This window comes from Arvicola amphibius, chromosome 8 (assembly GCF_903992535.2).
Source record: "Arvicola amphibius chromosome 8, mArvAmp1.2, whole genome shotgun sequence".
NCBI lineage: Eukaryota > Metazoa > Chordata > Mammalia > Rodentia > Cricetidae > Arvicola > Arvicola amphibius.
The window spans coordinates 117,409,729-117,436,821 of NC_052054.1; the positions used below are offsets into that span (position 1 = coordinate 117,409,729).

At 50.1% G+C, this 27,093-nt stretch overlaps 1 protein-coding gene across 7 annotated transcripts in view; it reads left to right on the top strand.

The window, feature by feature from the left end:
* Tns1 (tensin 1) overlaps positions 1-27,093 on the top strand; it is a 215,067-nt gene that overhangs the window by 120,105 nt on the left and 67,869 nt on the right. For 5 of the 7 annotated variants that reach the window (XM_038339634.1, XM_038339636.1, XM_038339640.1 and 2 more), the window contains 13 exons: positions 918-968; positions 6,161-6,210; positions 8,200-8,380; positions 10,238-10,288; positions 11,239-11,361; positions 11,687-11,751; positions 13,661-13,744; positions 17,762-17,874; positions 18,188-18,248; positions 18,353-18,428; positions 18,960-19,089; positions 25,630-25,695; positions 26,734-26,850. In XM_038339634.1, the coding sequence (XP_038195562.1) occupies positions 918-968; positions 6,161-6,210; positions 8,200-8,380; positions 10,238-10,288; positions 11,239-11,361; positions 11,687-11,751; positions 13,661-13,744; positions 17,762-17,874; positions 18,188-18,248; positions 18,353-18,428; positions 18,960-19,089; positions 25,630-25,695; positions 26,734-26,850 (1,168 nt within the window). Of the gene's footprint in view, positions 1-917; positions 969-3,028; positions 3,167-6,160; positions 6,211-8,199; positions 8,381-10,237; positions 10,289-11,238; positions 11,362-11,686; positions 11,752-13,660; positions 13,745-17,761; positions 17,875-18,187; positions 18,249-18,352; positions 18,429-18,959; positions 19,090-25,629; positions 25,696-26,733; positions 26,851-27,093 lie in introns of those variants that run through there. The other 2 variants (XM_038339641.1, XM_038339635.1) reach the window with 2 other exon arrangements.

Here is a 27,093-nt window from a genome sequence, read left to right on the forward strand (position 1 = left end):
AACAAACAAAGGAGGCCCCAGGGTAACCCTCAATCAGGGGAGTGTCTGTGCAAACACGAATACCTAAGCTCGTCCCCAGAAACAACCTGGGAAAAAAAAATCCCAGTGTGGTGGCACATGCTTGTAACCGCAGGGCTAGGGAGGTAGAGACAGGGACCCTTGGGTCTTGCTGGCAAGACAAGTCCCAGGTTAGTGAGGGGCCCTGTCTCAAATGCTAAACTTTCTTGAGAGGGTAGGAAGGGGGCAGAACCTGTCTGCTTTAGTAATACAGGTTTGCAAAGGTGATCCACATGCATGTGCATACAATCGCACACACACATGCACACTCACACACGCATGCACACACATGTATATGCACACACACAATTCACACACTTGTACACATATGTGCACACAAGGCGCACACACACACACACACTCAGACACACAAAGAAAGCATGGGAGAAACAGAATATGAGAAAACTGGACAGACTTCCCACAAATCTTTTGGACTACACAAGCAGAGTTTCCTCCAGGCTGGATGGAAGAGGATGAGAAAAATGTGGGGGACTCTGCAATGGGGAAACTGAGGCTAGACAAGCTGCTGGATGGGAAAGACCAGTTTGAAACCAAGGGGATGGAGGCAGAGGCCCTGCCTGCGGGACTTCAGGTGAAGGAGAGCCTGTCTGGTCCTCAGCTTTCTCATCTTCAAAATGGAATAACAGTGTCCTACAAGGGTGTGCCCATAGGAGAGGGTTTACCTTTCTCCCACGGACCTTTGAGTGGAAAACCAGTGTTCAAGTAACACAAGCCTCTTCCCCGTGCCCAGGACCTTCTGCTAGCCTTTCCCCCTCCACCCTGACCCCAGCAGGTAGGCATTCTGGAACCCTGCACTGTTCATCTTGCCCCCCTCTCTGAAGCCTCTCCTCTGCCTACAGGGGGAAGGAGACTGCAAGGGTGGAAGCTCTCCCAGAAGCCTCCAGGAGGGCGTGAGTATGAGGAGGGCGGGGCTAAGTCTACTGCTCGCAGGGGGCACGAGCAGGACGGGGGTGGGGGGGCGCGGGGGGAGTTGCCTTTAGACCTTGGCAACTCTCTTGAAGGGAGCCTGGCTGGCTTGGCTGTTGTGTTGGGGAAAGAGAAGCCCACTCACTGGGCTCAAGTCACTCAGTGGCCCTGGGCTTCATCACTATGCCATGGTAGTTTCGGGTGGGAAGGAGCAGAGGGATAGGTCTGAGAGCTAGGCTTGGATAGGGTGAGGGAAACAGGGCTCTGTAAAGGAGCCCTGGGCTCTCAAGGTTCCCCTAGTTGCTGGAGACACTGTTGGGGTGCTTGCCTGGAGCCAGGAGTCTTGAGAAATGGCGAAGGCGGTGTGGCTTTTCTGCTTTTCATTTGGGACTCCGGAAGAGGGTTCTCTGGTCCCAGCTCATTTTGTCTTCGGTTTTACAAGGACGGTCAGGGGACAAGTTCCTTAATCAGGAGGAACTCAGGCTAGGTCCCAGGAACCCCTGATCTCTGTTGGGGCTGGCTTGTCTCTACACCCCTGGCAGGCCCCACCGAAGACACTTCACCTTCCCCAGGCCTTTCCTGCCCTGTGCCCCATGCTGGCCCCTCCGTCCACTGCAGGCCTGGAGAGGAACAGGGAGTGGTTTTGGCGGTTGGCACAGGGGGAGCTGTTGATGGCACGAGGCCCTATCATCTGACAGCTGCCTGGCCTCTGGTAGGGAGGGCCCCGCAGGGAGGGGCTGAGCTGTAGCAGCTCCCGAGGGTGGCCCACCGACACTGCTGCACCATCTTGGGCTGCCATAGGCCCAGTAATAAGGAGTGGCGCTGTCTAAGGGCTGTGTGGTCTCCTAGATTGGGGGAAGGCCCCATGGAGGTATGTGAAGATTCCTGTTCAATGGTACTAAGGATGCTTCCGAGAATTTAGTTTTGTGTGTGTTATTGCAAAGGATGAACTAGCTTGAAGCACTCCTAGCTATGATGGGTTCTCAGTAAATATCAGCCAGTCTTACCGCTGTTATTTTAGGAGCCAGGAACTAGGCTGGGAGATTGTATGCCTTCGTGACAAGGTGTGTGGCAGGTGCTGTGCTCCACGTTTTAGATGGGGAAGCAGAGACTGGAGGTATCCCTTGAATATCTCTGGATACGCGTCATCCAGGACTCTTAGCCCTTGGGACAAAGTGGTAGCCTCTGAATCATTACTTTTAGTTGATGTTCTGGGAGTGTTTAGAAGTTATGTCCTAGGACTTCTGACTCTGCCTCCCTAGCCTGGGCCATCTGGACTTCATCAACCAGAATCAATCAAGGTCAGACATCTAGAAGAGCTGTTGACCCTAGGGTGTGTTTGACCTTGGTTGTGTGGAAGAAAGAGGTGGCCACTTAGTTGTGGTTGACGGGTATCTTGTTTTAGTTTCCAGGGAAAACATTTGCTGGTATGGGATCAGCGAATCTGCAAGAGGTTGTGTGTCAGGGTTGGTCAGGGGTGGTGCCTTGTCGGGAGGTAGGAGGTCAGAGAAAATGAGTCTCACCAAAGGAGTGTAAGAGGGGCAAGCAGGAGAGCAGACTCCAGAGGGGCCTGCCTGCTGCAGAGGAGCAGAAACCTACCGCCAGGCTTCCGGACATCTGTCATAGGTGGGGTGACCCAGGGCTGCTGTGCCGGTACCCTGGCTGCACAGGGGCTCCGCTGTGCGCTGGACAGGGGGAAGGGGAGGCTGGCTCAGGGCACTAGCCTGTCTGTGGGGTGCTTCCTGCTTTGGCCTCTCCAGGCAGTTTACTCTGATGGAGCTGGTGTGCTGGGAGGCTCAGACGTGTGCAGTGTCGCACTTTGTTTTGGAAAAATCCAAGTGGTGGGCAGGAAAGGGGGGGAGGAAGGGGTGTGGCTGCGGGGGCCTGTGTGGGGGGCCTCAACCAGAGGAGATGCAGGAATGAAGGGCTGGGCTCTGGCTGCCTCACTTGACCCTTGGTGTTCATTGGCAGACCCTCCTCTCACCGAGGACCCTGGGGATCTAGGTTCAGGAAACATTTTTTTTTTTTTTTCATTTTCTCTCCGGAGGTATTTGTTTGCTTCATGGACCTGAAGGGAAAGCAGGACTTCTCCCAACTTTTAGGGGCAAACCAGCCCCACTGGGGATCCAAGGTTTACACTGCTCTTGCTGCATGAATATGCTGTGGGGAACAGAAGGTGATGGCAAGTATGCAGCCCCAGGAGGCATACCTGAAGCTACTCCAGAACGCCCCGGTTATGGTCAGCTCCTGCCTGCAGGGAGAACCAAGGAAAAAAAGAGTTGGTGCCTGAAGCAGAAAGGATGAGGGTTAGATATGAGGAACATCCTGCTAGTGAGAAAAGACACTCTTTGGGGGAGGCTGTGGGATCCCCTCTCATGAGGCCTTTCTGCCAAGGAGACACATGTTTGAGAAATGAGGATGAGGGAGAACTGTTTAGTGCTTAGGGAGTTGGATCAAAAGATCTGTTATTGGTCTGTCTTAGGAGGAGCTAGTAGGAAGTTGAGAGTTTCAAGATTCCCTAGAGGGGAAAAGAATGGGATTCCAGGCAGGCAGAGAGTTTATTTTCCTTTTTAAAATAAACCTTCCCCAGGGACTCTGAGTGGGGCAGGTAAAAGATCGCAGAACCCTGTGTTGTACCCATTTTACTGATGAGCATCTGAGACCAAGCCACCCTGCCTCTTACCAGGTGGATTGACAATTATCTTTATCGTACAGAATGAGGGTGAGACTTGGACTTCTCCACATCTCTCCCAGGTGCCTAGAACACAGCTCCAGTAAATGTTTAACCAGCGAGGGAATGTCTGCCCTGAGAAGGATACAGACCTGACTCCAGGCCTCAGTTTACCCTGCTGTTTCATAGGGGGCCACCTGGGCAGGCTGGAGTACTGGGAAGAGTGTGTTTGCTCCTGGTTGCCCCTTTACTGTTCTCCTGTGCTCACAATGCATTCACAGTCCCTGTGCAAGCCTGCTCTCTGCCAGCAAGGGTCATGTGTCCCCAAACCTTGCAGAAAACAGGAAGCCCTATTGGTACAAGTGCAGCCCTGCCCTGTGATTCATCAGGGGGTGACAGTCCAGCTGTTGGTCCCTAGCCCCTGCCCAGGATAGCTTCCCCTGTGCATCCCTGCCCCAGACCCACCTCTGCAGAGTGCCTGGACCTTTCTTATCACCTCAGGAGGCGGCAGGGCCAGACTCTGTTTGGGCCAAGTATTTCTCTTCTAGGCTGGAGTCAGGAATGTGAAGTGTTATAACCTTGGCCAGAGGGTGGTGGGGAACTGGACTGGAAGCCTGGTCTCTGGGTCCTGTGCATCCTTTTGACGGTGCCTTTGGAGGCTCCCAGCTCTGCTTGGCTCTCCAGTTCCTTCATGAATCCTGGCTATTGGCCCATTGTCTTCCTCCAGCTCCTTGCTTGTGCCTGGCCCTGATCTTGGCTGCACCATAAGCCTTGGCTAAGTTGTGGCTTCCAGTTGTTCGAAGCAGCTGTGGTGGCTTCCTTCAAAGAGTGGCTGTAGATCTGTAGCAGATGAAACCCTAGGGGCTATTTATAGCGGGATGGCCCTAGAGCCTGGACGATGGCCCAGGGTCTGAGGAGAGTCAGGGCCTCCTCATCAGAGACCAGTGCAATGGGATGGATGAAGTGTTGGCTTTCCTCATGCTTCGGGGTGGGGAGTTTGGAACAGCCTGGTTTAGGGTTTGAAAACCAAACACCCTGGTCCCCGCCTCTCCTGCCCTAGCCTGACTCACACAACCCCAAGTCCTAGGGCAGGAAATGCTGAGAGTCTGAGAACTGTTCCTTCTGACTCCTCCTCGCACTGAGTTCTGCTGAGCCCTTAGGAGCCCCACAGTGACAGGGTGGTCAGCCCTCCCTCCCGCAGCCAGGGACCCCGACTCTGTCCTCCATGGGGAGTTGGACCTCAGAGTCCAGCTGCATGTTGGGTGCAACACTCTTCACTTGGGCTCTGTGGCCAAGTCTGGGTCAGAGTTCGAATCCTGCTCTGTCATCAATTTCCCAGGGATTCAGGGGTGAGTCACCATGTGTCTTATGTCCTTTCCTTTACAGGCAGTGGTCTTGCTGCCTCCAAGGGGAGGCTGCCATTTGGTGGCTGGGAGACATAGCTCAGTGGAGCCCAGGAATTCAGAACTGGGGTGCTCCAGTTGGAGTAGGTGGTGGATGCTGAGGGGGAGGGAAGCAGGTCTTGTGTTTTTTTTTTTTTTTTCATGAGGATGGACAGTTGTCCCTTTCCTTCCAGGAACTTCTCTTTCAGTTCTTCTTAATGAGAGAGTGACATTTAAAGTGACAGCTGCCATTGGCCAAGCGTCAAGCACCTAGTGAAGAGGCTCTCAGCATGCTCTCGTGTGTTTGTTGTTAGGTTTTTGGTTTTTGCTTGCCCATAACGAACCATTGAGGGCTGGCCTGTCTTCCTGTGACATCCTGGCGACATTTGTCCAGGTTCAGTGGGCTAAGCGTCTCCCATGATGCTCAGCGGGATGCTGGAGCCTAGTGCTGCAGTCTGTGTGGCTTGACCCCTTGTCGTGAATGTCACTCAGCTGCTCTGCAAAGTCTGTGTCACCAACTTGGGTCTGTTTGTTAGTTTTGTACCATCAATACCCTGGATTGGTGCGGGAGGGACAAGATAGAGACATGGAGCCTTAGACATGTGGGGCCCTGGATGCCTATTGCAAACCACACACCTGCTGCTCTGTCTTAAGCTTTGCACAGATTCAGAGGCTCAGTGTTGTGGCTTTGGAGGAGGGGGAGTGAGGGACGACAGCGACGGAGGACACGGGTTCGGAGCTGGCCCCGAAGTGGACTCTTTGCTTCCCTAGGGCAATGGTGGTTGCTGTGTGTGATCTCTAGTTGAGGTTTCTATTATGACGCCTGGTAATATAGGGTGAGATGGGTTTCTGCCAATTCAGCCGCTGTCTGTACGTGTGTCCCCGGACGAGGGGAGCCAGCCAGATGGCTCTGTCTTTCCACCTAACTGGGTCTCTCCCACAGCAGGTACTTTTGGCCTTTGGGCTTTGATGGCTGGAGTGTTGGGGTGTTAGGGTGGCGGGAATGGAGCATTGGCCAAGGAGGGGGTGAGGATCTCTGTGTGGCCATGCCCTGGGCCCTTTTCTGCTCCTCCCTTCCTGCTCTCCCCTCTTCTTGTAATACTGTGTCTTCTCTCTTTTCCAGGACTCCATGAGAGTTTCGCCAAGCATCCACCCGCAGCCACAGCCTGTCAGGTACACTTGGCACAGTGGGAGGATATGGGTTATGCGCATTCTCACGTCCCATCCTGAGTCCTAAGACTAATGCTGTATAGCCCTAGTGAGAGGCCTGGAGTTGGTGGCCCTTGGCTGTCACCACTGAGTTCCAGCACAGACCTCGAGGTGGACTTTATACTTCCTCACATAAGCTCATCCGTCCTTGTAATGGTGCTGAAGGTCTGTGTATTGGCAAATCAGTTAGTTGCTGAGTGTCTGCAGTCAGTGACTTGTTCAAGGCACCCACTGGCCAGAAGCAGCACTCGGGCCGACTCCCATCAAGGCCCATGCTGGTTCTGACTCTGTGGATGAGGCCTTTGATTGTGGGGAGGACTTTGTAGAGTGATCACTCTCTGCCCAGGGAAGAGAACACACAGGGAGACTCTAAGTTTTGCTCACACCCACATCTCTCTACTTCACCTTCATCCTGAGGCTCCCTGGTTCCTGCCTAGAGCCCTTTGAGGACCCCTCCGACCCTCCTGTCTCTACCTCTGCTTGGCACACTCAGAGCTGTGATATCAGTTTTGTCCAGTTGGTGGGGCTATTCTGCTTTTGTGTCCTTCCTGGGACCCAGCCTGATAGAGGGGTCAGTAAATCAGTCCTGTCCACTACTACCCCAGGATGGCCACCTCTGACTCATTCCTGTTGCTCTCTTGGCTCCTCTTCTTCCTCCGCCTCTCAGAGGGAAAAGCTAGAAAGAAACGGGCTGGGCTTATAAGTTTTTCTGAAGAGGATGCAGTCTCTTCTTTAGAGCCAGGACCAAAGGACTGGAGGGTCCTCAGGTTACCCTGGGTCAACATTTGGGGTAAGTGTGCAGATGGCACCTGGCTCCTGGGAAGGAGTCAGAGCTCTGGCCAGCGACTGCGGAGATACGCTAGAGACAAGGAGTAACGGGGATGCACGTCCAGTTCTAACTGGCGTTTACCCAGGTCATTTCATCAGAGAACGCTACCCTTGGCTACACACATCCAGACATCTAGGCCTGTGTCAACACCTAGGCTCCTTGATGTCCTGGGGCTTTTTGTCACCAAGGCCAGAGGATCTGCTGCTTTTAACCCCCTCCCACCTCAACCCCATACTGCTATAGTATAGTGAAGGTTCGTGAAATAAAGAGTGTTGCCCACCTTGGGTGGGGAGGGAGGATGTGGTAATAGGTAATGAGGGAAGGAGGATGAGGAGGAGGTTCCCCAGTAGGCAACATGGACCTCTCCTCTGGTGGAAAAGCGGATGGCATAAGCTGTGAGTTCCATGCTTCCCTCGCTTTGTGTCCTGGGGAGAGACAGAATTGCTGGCCCAGGGGCTCCCATTGCTCGTAGGACCCCTAAAACTACTATAGCAAACACCCAGCCCCCTCTCACTTCTCTGGCCTTTAGGAATGAGGAGGCCCTGGGCCAAGAGTGATCTTTGCAGGGAGAGCTGGCAACAGAGTGCAGGGGTCAGCCTGCCGTCGGAGGCTGGAATGTGCCTGGTCTCTGGCTCAGCTTGCGCCCATGTGAGCCCATCACCTGAGCTGCCTCCTTCCCCAGGGAGGTCTTCTCAGTTTGACTGCATGGAGGTGGCCAGGGCTTTACTCCAGGATTCTGGGGAGCATTGTTCCCAGTCACTCTTTCCCTTCCGGATCCTTTTAGAGACTTCTGTAGGGCTGGAGAGGTGGCTCAGAGGTTAAGAGCACTGCCTGCTCTTCCAGAGGTCCTGAGTTCAATTTCCAGCAACCATGTGGTAGCTCAGACTATGTATAATGTGTTCCTGTGCCCTCTTCTGGGATGCAGGCATACATGCAAGCAGAACACTATATACTTAATAAATAAATAAACCTCTCTCTCTCTCTCTCTCTCTCTCTCTCTCTCTCTCTCTCTCTCTCTCTCTCTCTCTCTCTCTCTCTCTTTCTCTCTCTCTAAGAAACTTCCATAATGTGTTAGAGGCTGCATTGGATTCCTGGGTTCTGACCTGCACTTGCCTTTTACTCAGTCTCTCTAGAAACATGAGTGTGAGCCGGGCCATGGAGGACAGCTGTGAGCTGGACCTGGTGTACGTCACCGAGCGCATCATCGCCGTGTCCTTCCCCAGCGCGGCCAATGAGGAGAACTTCTGCAGCAACCTCCGTGAAGTGGCCCAGATGCTGAAGTCCAAACATGGGGGCAACTACCTGGTGGGTGGGGCCTCACCCTTCCTGCTCACCCCCTTTACACAGAGTCTCTGCCCACACCCCAGGCCGGCACCCCTCCCCTCAGTTCCCTTGCATCTTGCAAGGCCCTGGTCTTCACTGTTATCTCAGAGAGAGTTGATTCTCAGGGGACCATGTGCAGTTGAGTGTAGTGTCTGAAACCAAGTGTGGGCTATTTGAGTGTGAGAGCGTGTGGGTACCTGTGCATGTATGTATGTGAGGGTGAGAACATGTGAACGTGTGGGTACCTGTGCATGCATGTATGTGAGGGTGAGAACATGTGAACGTGTCAGTGTGCAGACTAGGAGAAGAGGATAAAGACACAGTTTCATGTTGCTGAGCCTGCACTGCAGCCAGGCCTTCCGATAACGTCTTCACCTTCAGAACAGGCTCTAGAGAGAGCTGAGGTCTGTAGAGCTGCTTCGGGTGGAAACCCTGGAGTAGACTTGGCCGTGTGCAGTTTTGAAGTGCCCCGTGACTGGCTAGAGTCACCAGATATCAGAGAGGTGGGTGGCGAGACATCCTCTACAGCAGGAGAGTGACCATTCCTGAGGGGAGGCTCAGATCCCTGCTCAAGGGCCTGGACTGCTGGCCCTCAGCCACTGGGTGCTGCTTGCTGTGTTTAGCAGAGCTGGGCTGAGGTGGTTGCACAAGGGTTCTGGGGTTGCTGGAACAAATGGCCACACACTATTTGACTTAAAATGACAGGAATGTGTTCTGGAGGGCCGGCATCTGGTTGACGGTGAGGCCATGCTCCCTTGAATCCTGGAGGCAACTGCCTTCCTCGCCTCTACCCCACTCCTGGCCGCTCTCAGCACTCCCAGGCATTCCCTGGCTTGGGGCCACATTGCTCCATTCTCTGCCTTCACCTTCACATGGCCTTCCCCGTCTGTCTCTCCTCTAGTTATAAAGACATTGGTTGTTGGTCTTAGGATCACCCTGAATCCAAGAATATCTCCTGGCAAGATCTTTAACTGTGTCCGAAGGTCCCAGGTTCTGAGCTTCTGAGTGGCCATGCATTTTGAAGGCTTCTGTAACAACCCATCTGTCATCGGTGCTGAGCAGTGTGAAGTGCCTGGCTTCCAATAACAGAGCGTCCTGACTTCTCATTCTGGCTCTGTGATAGCTGAATAGATGGCTATTAGTTATGAAGCCAGCTCTGTGACATTGCTAATGTCATTAAGTGTGCTCCTTAATGGGACCGGGAATGTCTGGAGTTCTCTGGCTCCAGGGATACAGAGCTCTTGATGCCCATGCTCTGCTGCAGCCCCGTCCTTCCTGCCCATTTTAGGGTCTGCCCCTTTCCTCCTGGGAGCTGACATAGCTACTGTCAAGCTTGCGGTGACGTAGATAGAGGTAGGCAGCTCTTCACAGCTCTTCACAGTCCTTCACGGGGGTCAAGGACAGGAGACAGGTAGGCTGTTGGATGTGAGTAGGCTCCCTGTGTTTGAGGGAGCCCACCAGGATGTCTCATACCTTACAGTGGAAGGAGGTCACAAGACAGAGAAGTGGTATTGCTGTGGATTTGATCCTAAAGCCAGAGGTGGCCTCCCTCTCTCACTCAGCACCCGTGGGCTGGGCTCCATCCCTTCTCATTCCCAGTTCAGGATGTTCCCTTGCGAGGGGCCTGGCTGAGCGTGGTAGTCTCCACCTTCCCAAGAACTCATTGCTGGTCCTGTTGGCCAGCATGTGTTCACGGTGGGAAAACTTCCATTAGGCGAGAGAGTGGCAGCAGGTGCCGGAATCCGGGAGCTCATGGCTTGCTGTTGGCCGGGCTCCTGACAAGCAGGGACACACTCCCCCCTTCTTTCTCAGCCTCACTCCTCCTTTGTCTCTTTCTAGCTCTTCAACCTCTCTGAGCAGAGGCCTGACATCACGAAGCTCCATGCTAAGGTGAGTATGTGGCTGTTTTAGGATGTCTTGGCCTGACCTAACCTGGGGTAGTGGGCAAGAGAACATGCACCCTCTTGTGTAGTTCCATGACAGTTCCAAGCTCAAGGGCATCTCAGATCTGGAAAATGTACTGGAGTATCAACTACTGAAATTTCACACAGTGGTTTCTGGCCTCATCTGCCCCTGGGAAGGAAATACCCAGGGCCTCTGGGAATGGGGCTGCGGCTGTGTCTTTTCCACATAGGCTGCTGTCCCAGGGTTTACTCTTCATGCTAAGTGAGTTGTTAGAGATGTTGGGGACCTTGGCTCCTATCCTGAATTCTGGTGCCTGTCAGTGAGGGACCTCAGGCAAGTGACAGATTTCTCTGGGCCTCAGACAGTGTCTCTGAGAGTAGGCAGCTGGCTTAGGTATGTTCTGTGGATCGTACCAAAGAGCGGCTCTTTGTATTTAGTGTTTCTTGAAGTTTGAGATGGCCTGAGGGGGCTGTGAGGGCTTGTGGCCACTGGGAAGTCCTGCTTCTGCACACTTCAGACTTCTCTTGGAGGCCTGGAAATAGACAGACAGTCTGTATATTTAGGGTGGTGTGAGCACCAGGGGACCCTTTCTTTTCTGCTGTCATCCTGAATCAGCCTTGAACTGGCCTTGGAGGGGAGCTGGAGGGCTGGGCTCAGGCCTCTCTGGAAGCTTTGAGATCACAGTTTCAACATTGCATACCTTGGCACACATCCATAAGGACAATAGCTCTGGTCGAGGGACATGGCTTGCCTAAGACCCTACTGTGAGCCTGGGTCCCAGGTCGTGACCTTTGGTCTCCGAGCCTTGCCTCTCAGCAGGTCTGGCGAGCAGGGCAAGCATGGAGGCCTGGCTGCTGGTGGCTGTGCCCATCCTGTGCTGGCTGGCTTGATGGAATCTCCAGGCTTCCCTTTATTTACTTATATTTCACCCCCAGGTCCTGGAATTTGGCTGGCCTGATCTGCACACACCAGCCCTGGAGAAGATATGCAGTGTCTGCAAGGCCATGGACACCTGGCTCAATGCAGACCCCCACAATGTTGTTGTTCTCCACAACAAGGTCAGCGTGCGGGCTGTACACGTGTGTGTGTGTGTACCTGGGTGCGTGTGTGCGTGTGCACGTGTGCACACCTGCCTGTTTGCATTTTCCATTCTAGAACATTATAGATTCTGCCCAAGAGTAGACCTCCAACAAATGGGGCAAGGCAGGGCAGCAGCTTATATTCCTGGCAGTGAGGGTGGGCTAGCTTTTCTGGCTTCTCCCCTCCTGCCTCTCTCCCCATTGCTCCTTTTTCTCCGGAACATCCCTCTTCTCTCTCACCCCTGGCCCCTCGGCTTTGGACACGAGAGACTGTTTGGAAACGATGACCTTTTGCCTCTTTCAGGGAAACCGAGGCAGGATTGGGGTTGTCATCGCCGCGTATATGCACTACAGCAACATTTCCGCCAGGTGAGAGGTCCCCGTCTTCTATCCCCGCTTTTCTTTTCTGGATAGTGACTTGAGGACACCCCTCTCCCATCCACGTGCCTTCTTGGGGCCAGGAAGTTCTCTCAGATAAGGAAGCAGGAGGGATAAGAGGTACAAGAGCCCCTGGAGCTTGAGAAAGTGCCCCAGCTCAGAGGCAGCGTGAAAACAGCTGGCTGCCTTCCCTTGTGTGGAAGATACTCGCCAGTTTTGGGGGCATGTATCCTCTCTCAGTTGCCTTCTCTTTCCCTGAATGAGCCAGGAAGAGGTTGGAAAGATGTTTCATCAGAATTGAACCCAGGGGTCAATCTGGAAGTTATCCCAAGTCGGCAGGGTTTTCTTTTGGCCTTGGTGTTTGGGAGAAAGAATAGGAACCAGCCAGTGGGAAGATTCTGTCCTGACCCAACACAGGACAGAGACCAAAGGCTCCTTCATCCAGTATGGCTGCCCAGAGGTTGCTATGTCCGGGACCACGTTATATGGTGCTTGGAAGGATGCAGAGAGCTCAGCCCGAGTACTGTCCTTGAGGGCTTTAAATACTAAGTAAATTTGTTAGCAGCATCCATAACATAGAAGCCAGAAGTGGTACGTGGCCAGGGGGACCTGTGGCTATAGGGGCCTGGATGATTGCTGTAGTTTGTGGAGAGGAACTATGGGTATGAACAAAGTGTCTGCTGAGTATAGAGTTAGAGAAGGCTTGGGACAGTCAGGGTAACAGAGAACCTGGCCTTGCTGGCCTTAGTGAGAGTTTTGAATTTGCTGTAAGCATGATGGGAAGTTATTAGAGTGCAGAATAATCTCTACATGCACAGAGGATGGGTGTAGTGTTGTGTGGAGGGTGTCAGAAATCAGCCCAGCCTTGTGTCTGCTGAGTGGGCACCCATGGCTGCCAGGCTCTTAATGGGTGTCACCTCATCTAATCTCCTTTAAGCCTCATTTGATGAGGGGAATGAGGTTTTATGGAAAGGATTATGTCTCAGGAGCAATTAGTAGTAGTCTAGAGATGGGTGCCCAAGCGGCTTGACTGAGAGCTATGCCATACAGATTAGAGATGCTTGAGTGTCTTAATTAGAGTTTCTATTGCTGTGAAGAAACGCCGTGACCATGGCAACTCTTAAAAAGGAAAACATTTAATTGGACCACTTAAAGTTCAGAGGTTCAGTCCACTATAATCATGGTGGGACATAGTGGCATTCAGGAAGACATGGTGCTGGAGAAGAAGCTGAGAACTCTACATCTTTGATCTGCAGGCAACAGGAAGTAAACTGAGGCACTAGGAGGAATCTTGAGCATAGGAGACCTCAAAATCCATCCCCATGATGATACTCTTCTTCCAACAAAGCAACACCTACCTCAACACGACCACACCTCCTGATAGTGCCATTCCCTATGAGCTTATGGGGGCCAATTACATTCAATTACATTCAATTACACACAGTGCCGCATGGTGGAGAAGCGGTTTGTTGTTCCACAGAAACCAGGGTCTGGGGCTGTGCAAGTCTAGGGGAGTCTGAGTGTAGTTGGACTTTTTCTGTTCTGTCAGCCAGCTCCCAAATAACCACATGGAGACGTCTTATTAATTATGAAAGCTTGGCCTATAGCTTAGGCTTGTTTCTAATTAACTCTTATAACTTAGATAAACCCATTTCTATTAATTTACTTTCTGCCTCGTTTCTGCTTCCTTCACGTCTGACTGGAGATTCCTTGTGACTCCACCCTTCTTCTTCCAAGCGTTCTCTCTGCCCTGAAAATCCTGCCTAGCTTTTATTTTAAACCAATCACAGTGAAATAACTTCAAACAGTGTAAAGAAATGTTCTACAACACCCGAGTGACAGGACAAGGGGCCCTTGGGCGTGGAAGTGGGCTTCTCTGATTGTCTGTGTCTCTCCGCAGTGCTGACCAGGCCCTGGACCGGTTTGCAATGAAGAGATTCTATGAGGATAAGATTGTGCCCATTGGCCAGCCATCCCAGAGGAGGTGAGTGCCAGGATTCCAGGTCCAGGGTGTGCTCTCCCTGTGGTGGATGCTGGCCTTGTGCACTCTCAGGGGATGGACATCTGCTTAACTGAGGGTACCCTAAACACATGTAGTGGCATGGGCATGGTGGTGCCCACAGGTTGGGGTGTCAGTTAGCTTCTGGGGCCTCTGGCAGAACACAGTCTGTGGTGGCATGGCTCTGGAGGAGCAGATGCCTGTGTAAGAAGACACATCTGTCCTTGTCCCTGGAGGCAGGGTGACTTCTGTGTGTGAATGTGTCCACATGACACTGATGTCCCTAATGCCTGTCCTTGGAGGTCTTAGATAGCACCATAAGGGCGCGCCTTCTCTTGGGAGAATTTATTGTATTCTGCTAAGGGCCCCAGCCACATGTTCTCACTGGAGTGTCTAATAATAGCCCAACAGGAAGCAGGGCCAGATGGAGTTATCCATCACCAAAGCTGAGGAACTCTGCTGTATCTGTGGGCACTGGGACATCCAGGCTAACAGGGCAGAGTCGCTCTGCCCAAGGGAGGTGTGGGTCTGCTGAGGGGGACAGGCATCAAACAAGTGGCCATCCAGAAGAGACATGACAGATAGGAAGCGTGAAGAGGGGAGAGGGAGACAGGGACAGAGACAGAGATAGAGATAGGATACAGAGGGACAGAAACAGGGTCGGGGGGGGGGGAGGTAGAGTAGAGAGAAGAAAAAGACAGAAGAGAGGGAATAGAGGAGGGGGAAGAAAAAAAAGGAGAGAGGAGGGAGGTGCAAGAGAGAAGACCTGAGTTGGGGAGCACTGCTACGTTGAGAGTGAACTGTAGGGAATATGTAGGGAACTGGCTTTTTTCGTAGAGACAGCCTGGAGTCTTGGGTGGGGGAGGGTGCGGGGAGGTGATTGTGAAGTCCTAGCTGGAACAGTGGTGATGACTGGGGCACCCTTCTACAGATGAGAAGCCTGAGGTCAGGGTGGGGGCAGGGCTAGGGGCCACAGTGAGTGGCAGCTGAGCTAGAATATGGGTGCAGGGCTGGGGACCTGGGGCCAGGGTGGTGTCTCGTGTCTTGCAGGGGTCCTGTCAAGGTCACCTGGTCATGATGCCGCTATAGCCACGACAAGCCCTAGCCTAGGCTGGACACCCAGAGAGCAGAACCCTGTTGTGGCTGTGAGCTGTGGGCCTGCTTACCTGTCTGTGCTGGCTTAGCCTCGTTCTCGCACCAAGGACAGGGCACTAAATCTGTCATACAAGGGCGTGCGTGGGCAAGTTTCTTGTCAGCAGCTGCATGCTTCCAAAGAGAAGATTGCTGCAGAGGCCAACAGGTGTTTCTGGAGGAAGTTTAAACCAGAGCGATGGGCAGGCACAGGGCTGGTTCAAAGTGACACATGATGGGGAAGGTCTGGGAGAGCAGGGTGAAGGTGGGGGCCCAGCCAAGGCTGGGGGTCTGGGCGCAGCAGGCATGAAGCCTGGAGGCTTCTGTAGCGTCTGGGAAATTAGCTGCCCCTTCAAATTGAGGATCCCCAACATACACCATTCCCCCCCCCCCCACCTTGCGTATCTGGATTGTGTCTGCAGTCACTGCTGGGGACCATTATTGCTTTCGTAGTGCGTGACTACTCACCAGGTACCCAGGAGCCCAGCACCTCCTGCAGTGCAGCCACACTGACTGCCAGCCTCCTAGAAGCCCTCAGCGTTCACAGGAGGAAGCAGTACAAGCCATGCCCCAGCTCCTGGCATTCTGGCATGCACACGTGACAACATGGTCTCTATCACCTTTGACCCTGAAGATTAGAGTCTACTTCCTAGTAGGAATGTGGAGCGTTACTCTGTCCCACTGTGGATTGGAGAAGGTGGGCCGAGCAGTAGCCATGAGGCTGAGCAGGGGAGACCTAGGCTCCTCTAGTCAGAGAGAGAAGTCCAAGGGATTCCTCACATGCCTACAAGCCATGAAGTTGTCACGTGACTTTGCTTGTGTTATCAGCATCTGCCCCCGGCTCCCATGGGCCACTGCATTTGGTGGGTGGGGGCAGGCCACACCGTCCACACACATGAGAAAGTGCAGCTGTTGGTTTCAGGAATAATGCTCTCTGCCAATCTTGTCAGTGTTCCTCACGGGGACCTGGCAGTTGGAGAGGGAAGAGCAGGGACTGAGCAGGAGGGGCTTTGCCTGTAGCTCACCCATTCATTGTCACCCGCCCTCGGACTCATTGTCCCCAGAACACAGACACATCCTGTTGCCTGGTCAGGAGATCTGATGGGAACCTGCCATTCCAGGTTTCCGGTTTGAGTAACGGGCCAGGGGGGCTGGGCAGGGCCCTGAATAGGAGCTGGTAATGCCCATCAGATTATCTTGCTAGGGGAGGCTGAAGTGGCCCCACCCAGGCTCAGGGACCAGGCCTGGAGGAGGGCCAAGGGATTGGGGGGGGTGTTATTCTGGTGTCATAATTGGAGTCTCACCCTCCTGTGGAGCCATTGGCTCTTTAGAGTCCCGGGCTGCATTTGATTGGTTTGTCTCATTCAGCCTGGTTCTCTAGCAAATCGGATAGGAGGAAATGTCAACCACCAGCACTAGAGGACTGGTTCGGGAGATGCTTCCTCTCTCCCATCCCCTGTTTTGTATGATTTTGCTGTGTGTCACAACTCCTCCAGGACCTGATTTTTCCTCTCTGTCCGGAAAGAAAGGGGATGGCTCAGTCCTTCCATTCTACCAGCGAGATCTTTATTAAAAGAGCTGGAGATCTCTGGGGCTGGTGATGTAGCTTCATGTGTTGAGTGCTTAGCATGTGGGAGACCCCCCCACACACACCGTGCTCCTCCCCTAGAAATATAAACAAAACCCCCAAAGAAGCAAACTAAAAACCCAACTACAAACCAGCCTAGAGACAGGACGCTTGTTGGGATTTAATTATCTCAGATCCCATGTAAAGAAGTTAGTATAGAAAACTCCATACATTCAGTGGAAAGTAAAATAAAGCAATGTAGCTAGCTGGCTGGTGGTGGCGCACGCCTTTAATCCCAGCACTCAGGAGGCAGAGGCAGGCGGATCTCTATGAGTTTGAGGCCAGCTTGGTTACACGAGCTAGTTCTAGGACAGGCTCCAAAGCTACACAGAGGAACCATGTCTCAAAAAACAAAACAAAAACCGAAAAAAAAAAAAAACAAAAAATAAGCGCTGTAATATTATTAAGCATTTACTGTTTGCTGTGTGGCTGGGTGTGTGTGGCAGAACCAGGGCCTAGCGTAAATTTGAAGTGAGAATAGTCATGAGCTGGGTTTGACCCAGTCAGGCTTTTACGGGTGTTTGCTTGCTTTATGCAGTTGTAAGCTGAGAAAATGTCTCTGCCAGGGTTGTGATGTGTGATACCTGGGTTGGGAGTGAGGAAGGAAAGAGATGCTCATGTTCACCACCAGGGGGTGCTAGGGAACACCAAGTAGTCTGTAGGCACAGCTAGTTTTCTGGTTGTTTTTCTCCCTGGGTCCCTGCAAGTCTGTAGGACTGCACTGGCTAGGAAAACTCAGCTGCTATGTGGCCTGAATGGGTGCATGTGTTATGAGGGTGAGGGCAGATGGGATCCTAGGGTGGTGTGCTTGAAGAAAGAGTGAATGGATAGAAGGATACATAAATATGTGGATGCGTGAATGGGTGGGTGAATGGATGTGTGGATTGGTGGGTTGGTGGATGAATAGGTAAGTGGGTGGGTGGGTGGCTGGGTAGATGGATGAGTGGATGGATGGGTGAGTGGGTGGCTGGGTGAATGGATGTTGTGGATTGGTGGGTGGGTGGACAGATAGGCAAGTGGGTGGGTAGGTGTGTGGGTAGATGGATGGGTGGATGGATGGGTGAGTAGGTGGGTAGATGGATGGTGGATGGGTGGGTAGGTAGGTGAATGGATGGGTGGATGGATGGGTGGGTGGGTAGATGGATGTGTGTACTGGAGGGTAGGCAGGTGGATGGATGGGTAGGTGGGTGGGTGGATAGAGGACTCCCCAGGCCCTTCCCTGATGCTACCCTATCCTTGTGCAGGTATGTGCACTACTTCAGCGGCCTCCTCTCTGGCTCCATCAAAATGAACAACAAGCCCTTGTTCCTGCACCATGTGATCATGCACGGCATCCCCAACTTTGAGTCTAAAGGAGGTACCTGTCCCACCCCTTCCCTCTAGCCTCTACTTCCTTCTTGGTAGCCTTGGGTGGTAAGCCGCATGTTATGCTGTGGTGTCATCTGGACCTGTGTGGGGCTCTCGATAGAACCTACTCCTCCTCAATGTTGACACCTGACCATGCCTAGTGGCAGAAGACACTGGGCGAGGCAGTTTTTGCCTACTTACAATACCTTAGGAACGAAGTTAGTCTTTCTTCCTGTTCTTGCTGCCTTCTTTTTCTCTTCTTTTCCTCCTCTCCCCTCCGTAGGTCCCTCATCTCTTAGCTCACACCTTCCCCTCTCTGATAGGGTGCCGGCCGTTTCTGCGCATCTACCAAGCCATGCAACCTGTGTACACATCTGGCATTTAGTAAGTAGTCTGTGTGAGGGAGGGTAGGGGTGGGTTAGGAGGAAGGGAGAAGGGAGCCTGCTTCCTCAGTGAACTCTCTCTCCTTCATCACCTCTCTCCCTCAGCAACATCCCCGGAGACAGCCAGGCCAGCATCTGTATCACCATTGAACCAGGGCTGCTCCTGAAGGGAGACATCTTGGTGAGTGCCACCCTCCTCCTCATGCGTCCCTTCTCTTGTCCTGCTCCCACCCTGCCCTGGGGACCCGGGACGTGCAGCTACTCTGGGGGAGTTACTGAGTTTCGAACTGTGGGCTTCCTCACGCTCCCCCAGCCTCAGTCAGTAGTCTTAGTCTTCCTCGGAGTGGACATTCATTGTTTGCTCCGGGGCAGCCTCAGAGAACCGCCACTCAGTGTGTGCTGCGGCCTTCTGGCTCTAGACCCGTGACAAGACATTCCCAATTCTCAACTCAGACCAGCTTGCTGTAGTTTAAGGTCATGGTTCCTTTTCCATACCTTCCTGTATACAGGAACATCCGGGAGGACATTCCCCACAGTTCCAGACTGTTCCCTCTTATTCTGTTCTGGAAGTTTCCCAAAGAGCTCTGAGATCTTGTTTAGTATTGGTGACCTCTCTCTCTTGAGTTTGGGGTGAGCCTTGGGACTTAATTAATGGAGTGAGGTAGGAGAACCCCTGTGGCCTGACCTTTCATCTTTTCCCCTTCCCATGCAGCTGAAGTGTTATCACAAGAAGTTCCGGAGCCCGGCTCGCGATGTCATCTTCCGGGTGCAGTTCCACACCTGCACCATCCATGACTTGGGGGTTGTTTTTGGGAAGGAAGACCTGGATGAGGCCTTCAAAGGTGGGCTCCCTGATGGGCAAGATGGGGCTCCTGTAGCCGGGGAGGAGTCCAGTGTGGAATGACGTGGTGGATGCAGGGGCTGTCTCTCCTGAGCCACCTGCTTTGTCAAGTCTCAGGGGGCTCTTGATGACATTTCGAGGAAACGGAAGGAGAATCATGACAGGACTGGAGTGGTCTTGGAGTTCATGTTGTAATAGATCAAGATCAATTCCTCTCAGTCCACCCCTGCACCCCAACAACCTCTGGGCTGTTTTGTGCCCCCCACCCTTCTGCAGTGACTGCTCCAGATTGTCTCCTTCTTGTCCTGCTCTCTTGTTCCACGTGACCAATGGGAGTGAGAGTTCTGGCATTCACAGTATCTTAATATTGGGCTCGATATTAAGTGCTGGAGTCAAAGTGAAACATAGTGTTGTCTCTGTTTGGGTAAAGCTAAAACATCGTGAGGAGACAGCTGCAGCAGAAAACAAGCATCCCTCAGGAAGGGTGTGTGTAGGGATAGTGGCAATAGAGGAAGAAATGCGGTCAGGGAGGCTGGGGTCTTCTATCCACTTAAAGGGTCTGCCTAAATCACCTCCAGGACTGGAGTGCATGCGTGTGTGTATTCCATATTAATGTCTCTATTCATGCATACACCCATCTGCACATTTCTTCCATTAACCACCTATTAACACACCATCTTTCATCCATCCACCTGTACTTTTGTGGTGCTATCTACCCATTGGTCTGTCTGCCCATTCATCTCTCCATCCATCCATCCACCCATCCACCCATCCATCCATCCATCCATCCATCCATCCATCCACCCACCCACCCACCCACCCACCCATCCATCCATCCATCCATCCATCCATCCATCCACACAGTTACTCACCTGCAAATGCGTGTGTGCATCCATCCACACATACATTTGTAGGTGGAGATTGCTCGTTCATTTCCTGGCTGCCCAGACCTGAAATAACCACACAGAAACTTTATTAATTACAACACTGCTTGGCCAATGACTTATACATATTCCTGACTGACTCTTATATATTAAATTAACCCATTCCTATTATTTTATCTTTACCATGAGGCTCATGGTTTACTGATAAGGTTCTGGGGCATCTGTCTCCTTCAACAGCTACATGCGTCTCCTCGACTCCGGCTACTCTCTCTCTACACCTCTGTTTGGATTTTCCGCCTGGCTTTACTTTGTTAAGCCATTGACTGAAAGCAGCTTTTTTATTAACCAATGGCAATAAAACATATTCACAGCATACATCGGGGAATCCTACAACATAATTCATATCCACCTGTTAGTATACCCACTCACCTGTCCACCCACCTACACACCCACCCATCAAGCATCACTTGTGTGTTAATAAATAACAAACATGGTCTAGATCATGGAGATAGAAAGCGAGAGCCTCTGAGAGTCCACAGTCTCATGGGAGGCACACAAACAATTACAAATTGGTGTGCATAGAGATGAACACATGCATAGCAGGTCATGTCACACAGAACAGATGTGAGCTTTGTTGGTATCTCTTCCTATAGGTAGTGGGTGGTGACCCTGAACAGCCTAGAATCAGGCAGAAAACCTAGAGGGGCCAGCTCATGGAGGGGTGGTTCTCCTGTGCACTCTGACCCATGTGGTGGGAAAGGATGTTATATGAGAGCTCTCTTTGCATCCGAGACAGGAGGAGCAGTGTGCTATGAGTTTCAGGACAGATTATAGTCACCCTTGAGGGGAGAGGAAGGTGGAGCTGGCAAAGTCAAGAAGAGGTTGAGGAGACACAGAGGGAAGGGGGTCCCAGTTCCCTCTTGCATGACGCAAGTGTTGCATTTATCTAATTATTCTTTATCAATAAAAAATCGGAAGTCAGATATCAGGGTAAGAACCTGAATGATCAGAGAAGTGACAGAGAAGCAACCATTGATCTCTTATCTCTTCTGTTCATCCATCCAAAAGAACTGAGATCCTCTTTAAATCCTGCCTTATTACTTCCTATCTCTCTGTCTGTCCTCAATCTTCCAAAACCTCTATGATTAATTTTGGTCAACTAGCAGCTAGCTCTGCCCCCTGATTCACAGCAGATTTTATTGTCAGAATGTAATTAAAATATCACAAATTTCCCCCTTTGTCTAAATTAAAAGAAAAGGTTTTAACTCTAACATAGTAAGACTATGTACAATATGAACAATTACCAGGGAAGAATTACATTCATAATGTCCAGTCCATTTGCATTTGGCAAATTCAGAGAAAATATTCTATCATCTATCCTATTTTGGTGAGTCCAAAGTTTGGTACCTAATTCACTGTCTATCCTAACTTGTATTACCAGCCCAAAACTATCCTTTTATGTCTCTCAACCTGATGCACTTTACATCTATTATGAGTTTCTTTTCTGAATTTGGTAACAATGAAAACTATAACTATCTAGCCTTCAATTCCATCAGAGACCCAAGAAGGATATAAGACTACTTGTGTAAACAGAAAGTGCAGAACAGACAACTTCCAAAACTATAGAAATGACAGAAACAGCTGGCTGCTTGGACATTTACCCAAGGTTCTTCTGCAACTCTGGGGCATCCATCTCCAGAATACCTGACAGACTTTTCTGTGAAGCAGGAATTTTGAAGAACTGTTCCATTTTGTCTTGGCAAAGTTTGTTAGTTACTTTCTTTTGTGTCCTGCTTGTCCAATTAGAACAGCAAACTGTAAGCAGTCATGGCAACACCATTTTCTTGCCCAGTGGCTAACTTTTGCTGTCAAGAAAGCAAACTCCACATGGAGTTTCTTAGATGCCCATCATCTTTTCTGAAGTAGATTGGTGCTGCCAGGAGCAGACATATCTCATTGTCATAAATAATCTTATATTATTAAAACATCTTAAATGCCATATTCTGTAGGTCTCTGAAGTGTTTGAAGTCCACCTGTTTGACCTTGAAAAAATGACCATGACATACCTAACAGGACTACAAATTTGATTGTAATAACTACTAACTAACTACTAACATGCATTTCTTTATTATCCTAGATAGTTTGTAATAATAACTTTCAAGGACTAGACATGCACATTACTCTGTTAAATGAGCTGCATAGATACAATACCTTAAACAAGAGTAGAAACATATGTACAGTATAACAAAACTAAACTTAAATTTGTATTATACAAAAATCCACACCAATGTAAAATATTTAAGGCTAGTGGTTACTTTTTTGGTTTAAAAGTAGATTCAGTAATCTACCCCTTTATCCTATCATTTCTATATTCTCTCCTTTTGTTTTCAGAACAAGATCCCTGGTCTAATCTCCTTTGTTCAGCATTTTTTTCTTGGCCATTACCGATAACAACTTGTAACGAACTCTAAACGGTGACAAATAACCATAATCTACTGAATGACCCAAAATTATCTACCTCACCTCTTGGGAATGTGGGCATTATGTTCTCTAGACTTTTCTTGTTATCTGGGATGGGGGGGCAACAGCATCTCTAGGGGACCCTGAGAAAATTGAGATAATGGTCAAGTCTGGGAGATCTGGCTCTATCATTTGTTGCCAGTCTCTGTGTAATGGGAAAGTGTAGGGCCTGTCTGAAGTCCTGGCTGGAGTAGTGCCTGAGGCTGGACCATCTCAGCTAGCCACCTTGAAATTGTCCTGAGCAGTTTGTATCCAAAGCTGATCTTCGGGTGGTGTTTGTCAGCTTAGTGGTGTTACCCATCCATGTGGAATTGTTGTTGTGGGGTCCCATCATCCTTTTAGAGACCTCAGAGGTCACTGTTAGGAATGGCTGTGGTTCATTGCTGAAAACTTAAACATTTTAAGTGCCAGATGTGGCAGTACTTGGAAAGGTTAAAGGACCATTTGTTAAGTACATCCAGAGTATATAAACTTAATTCCTAGTTACTGATAGAGACTCAAACCTGAAATCATGTACAGAAAGCTAGATGAAGCCTTTTTCTAGAATTAGTTAGTACTCGATATGATCATTAATATCATGACAGAAAGGTTTTTTTAAAAAATATATTAATCTTACAAACTTGAAGATAATATTTATGCCTTAAGAAAAGCTTTCAAAGGTCAAAATAAAACCAAAGGACTATGAGATTAGTGATGATAGAGTAGTCCCTTAAATTTGGCTTTTCTTCTGTCCCATACCAGGTAGCTCTCCTGACAGGAGACAGAGATTTTAGATTTTCCTTTAAGAAGCACGCTTGGGTTTAGAGAAGGAGAGAGCCATGCTCCAATTCCAAAGCCAGTTTTAATTTTTAATTGCGTTGGGACTACAGGAGGATCATTTGTCTTATGTCTGTAGAGAATAGCAGAAACAAACATTTGGGAAAATTTATGAAATTTTATCCTGTTGAAAATGTGATATACCATCAGGCCAATTTACTCTTCTTGAGCCATTTTCTCTGGATGATTTGTCCTTTTTCTTCAGATGTCTGCCTTGTCCAGTGTTCTTCAGATTCCTTAATTGGATGCCTTCATTTTCCTGGGCAGACAAAAATAAAACCCTGCCCCAACCCTAACATTGGGAATTTTCCGTTTTGGCAGGTTATATCTGATCAAATGATTTGTTAGTCTTATAAGTTAGTTTAGATTGAATGGCCACTGTGATTGATGAACTATTGCCTCTTTTAATCAAGAGGTCTCTCCTTTTTGAGTCTATTCTTTATCAATTTTGATGGTATCCATATTTTTTCTTCTCCTGTGGAAACAAAAGAAAACCTCTTCCCCAGTGTAACGCATGTCCTGGCTTCCATTCTGAAGTCGGCCATCCTTGAAGTACACAGGCTGATTTGATTCAGCAGCTGTCCAGTGTCTCACCACGGCTGTAGTTCCTTTCTCACCAGCATTAAGATGTTTAAAATTAATAAAGCATTGCAAATCTATCTCTGGGGGTCTTTATTACCCCTTTCTGTTTATTAAGCATAGCTTTTAGATAGAGTGTGATTAGATCTTTCTATAACTGTTTGCTCTGTAGGATTTTGTGGTAAACCTATAATATGCTTTATGTTGTAATATTCAGAAAAGCTATTTACTAGAGACACATGCTGGAGCATTGTCAGTCTTAATTTGTACAGGTATCCCCATGGTGGCCATAATGTCTAAGAAATGTATAATTACAGAATCAGCCTTTTCAGAACTCAAGGCAGTTGCCTATTGAAACACTAACTATGTAGCTATGGTATGGTGTACATGTTTTAATTTTTCAAACTCTACAAAATGAAACACATCCATTTGCCAAATTTCATTTTTTTGAGTGTCCTTTGGATTACTTCCTGCAGGTAGTGGAGTTTGGTTATACAAGGAACAAGTAGGACATTTCCTTATAATTTCCTTGGCTTGTTGCCAAGCGATAGAAAAAGCAGTCATGGAGAACCATTGAGAACTGACAGACCTACAAATAGAAACTTAGCCACAGTATCTGTCCTAGTTAGGGTAACTATTGCTGTCATCAAACACCATGACCAAAGCTAGTTGGGGAGGAAAAGGTTTATTTGGCTTACACTTCCACATCATTGTTAATCATGGAATGAAGTCAGGACAGGAACTCCAAAAGGGCAGGAAATTAGAGGCAGGAGCTGATGCAGAGGTCATGGAGGAGTGCTGTGTATTGGCGTGTTCCTCATGGCTTGCTCAACCTGCTTTTTTTTTTTTATAGAACCCAGGACCATCTTCTCAGGGGTGGTATCGCTCACAATGGGCTGGGCCCTTCCCTGTCAATCACTATTAAGAAAATTCCCTACAGGCTTGCCTACAGTCTGGTCTTATGGAGTCATTTTCTCAAATGAGGTTTTCTCTTTTCCAGTGACTCTAGCTCATGTCAAGTTTTGACATAAAACTATCCAGCACAGTGTTGGGGGCAATCTGTGGAATAAATAACAACCTACCCAGATTTAAGAAGAAAGGAGGAGGCTGGGTGTGGAAGAGTATGTCTATAAACCTGGTGCTCAGAAGGCTGAGGCAGGAGAGAGTTCAAACCCAGCGTGACCCTGTATGCAAAAAAAAAAAAAAAAAAAAAAGAGGAGGGAGTAACAGGAGACAAATAATTCACCTTCATAGCAGCGAGGCAAGCAGGCTTTACTTAGAGCTGATTTCTGGAACTAGTCTGCAAATACAGACTGTGACGTAGAGCCTTGAAGGTGGATTAATGTAGTCAGAACTAAGTGGAACTCTGGCGAGGCTGTGGCCTACAGTTCCAGACGTGTGGCTGGGCTGGGTCTGTTCCTCCGTTGGTCGTGTGCTGGCCTAGTGTGCTTGTGAAGCCCTAGGCTTGATCCCCTGCACCTATGATTTCAACACTCAAGAGTTGGAGGGCAAAAGGTTGAAGTCTATCCCTAGTGACATAGTGAGTTTGGGGCCAGCCCGGACTACCTGAGAACCTGTCTCAAAATATTTTTTCCCTATGCACATGCAACTTCCTCTGTGTAAAAGGTAAATGTACTTACTGTATTATTAACCATGTATACACATATGGCTGCATTCTTTTCTATAAGAAACCTTTCTCTTTAGGAATCTGGGACCCATTTTCTCCTTTCTTTCTCTTTTAGATGATCGATTTCCTGATTACGGCAAAGTGGAGTTTGTATTTTCCTATGGGCCAGAGAAAATTCAAGGTACAGACGTCGTTCTAGCCCTTTCCCTACATCCTTGCCTTCCCCGCCTCACTCTCAGCATCCTCCCACTGCTCAGCACGGTGGTACTTTAGAGGGGGGTCAAGGCACAGGACCAGGGCGTCGGGGTGGACTTCCAGCTAAGCCTGAGCCAGCTCCTCAACTTCAGTATAACAAGAATAAGTGCAGACGGTGAGGCGCTGAGCTGACAAGACTGCTCTGGGCCCTGTAGGTCACCGTCTTGTTTTATTCAGAGACTGAGGCCTTGGCAGACGGAAGGGACAGCCAGAGCACATTCCGAGGTGTTGGGTGGATTGTGGGTGTTTATGAACCAAAGTGGCTCAACCTGAAGGCCAGGTTAATAATAACCTTTCTTCCTCTTGACTCTAAATATGGAGACCAGTTGCTCTTCATCTTATTTGAGAACAGAATGGGAGGAGATGAAGTTAGGTTACAGGCAGAGAGACCCTGAGTAGACTAAAGAAAGGACTGCCAGGCCAGGAAAATAGGCTACCCTGGATGGCCTGGCCACTGGCTGTGTTGACTCTGAGGTTGCAAAAGAGACTGGCCTGTTCTTGTGGGTGTCTGTCTGGAATAGGGAGCATCTTAAGTGGAGTCAGGGGCACACCTGCGATGGCCTCTCAATGTCCTGCCTGTGATCTCCCTGCTGTCCCCTCTTACAGGTGGTCCAGGACAAGCCTGTCCCCTATCTTTTCTCCAACCCTTGCTCCTGTCCCAGGGCCATAGATGTTATAGGAGCAGCCACCACCCAGTGGGTGCAGGCATGCTCTCTCTAGGGTGTGTGTGTGTTGGGGGGATTTCTTTCTTTATCAGTGCCCTGTGTTAATCCGCCCCTATGACCTGGCCCCAAACTCCTGGATTCTTCAGGTAACCCAAGTCATTGTCCCATTCTAAACAATCAAGACAGCAAGCGGTCCCTCGGGGATGGCCCAGAGGGGAGCTCACTGGTCTTTTGCTTCACTAGTTGCTCATCTCTTTCCTTTCCTTCTGTCCCCTCTGTCCCCTGCTGGCTCCCCACAGGCATGGAACACCTGGAGAATGGGCCTAGTGTATCTGTAGACTATAACACCTCGGACCCCCTCATCCGATGGGATTCCTACGACAACTTCAATGGACATCGTGAGGATGGCATGGAGGGTAGGTGACCCACGAGTGCCAGGCTGTCACCAAACTGGACGGCCCTGGCCTGTGGAACCTTGGTTCTCTGGGGTCTTTGTAGAAGGGGCGGCTATAGCTGCAGCTGGCAGTACCTATTCCGTCTCTTTGGAACCTGCCCTCAGGTGTCTCTAGGCTGTGTCTGTATTTGTAGAGGCCAGAGCAGGGATATGTAGATGAAGTATTTGAGGATCTAATAGTATATATATATGAGGATCCAGCAAA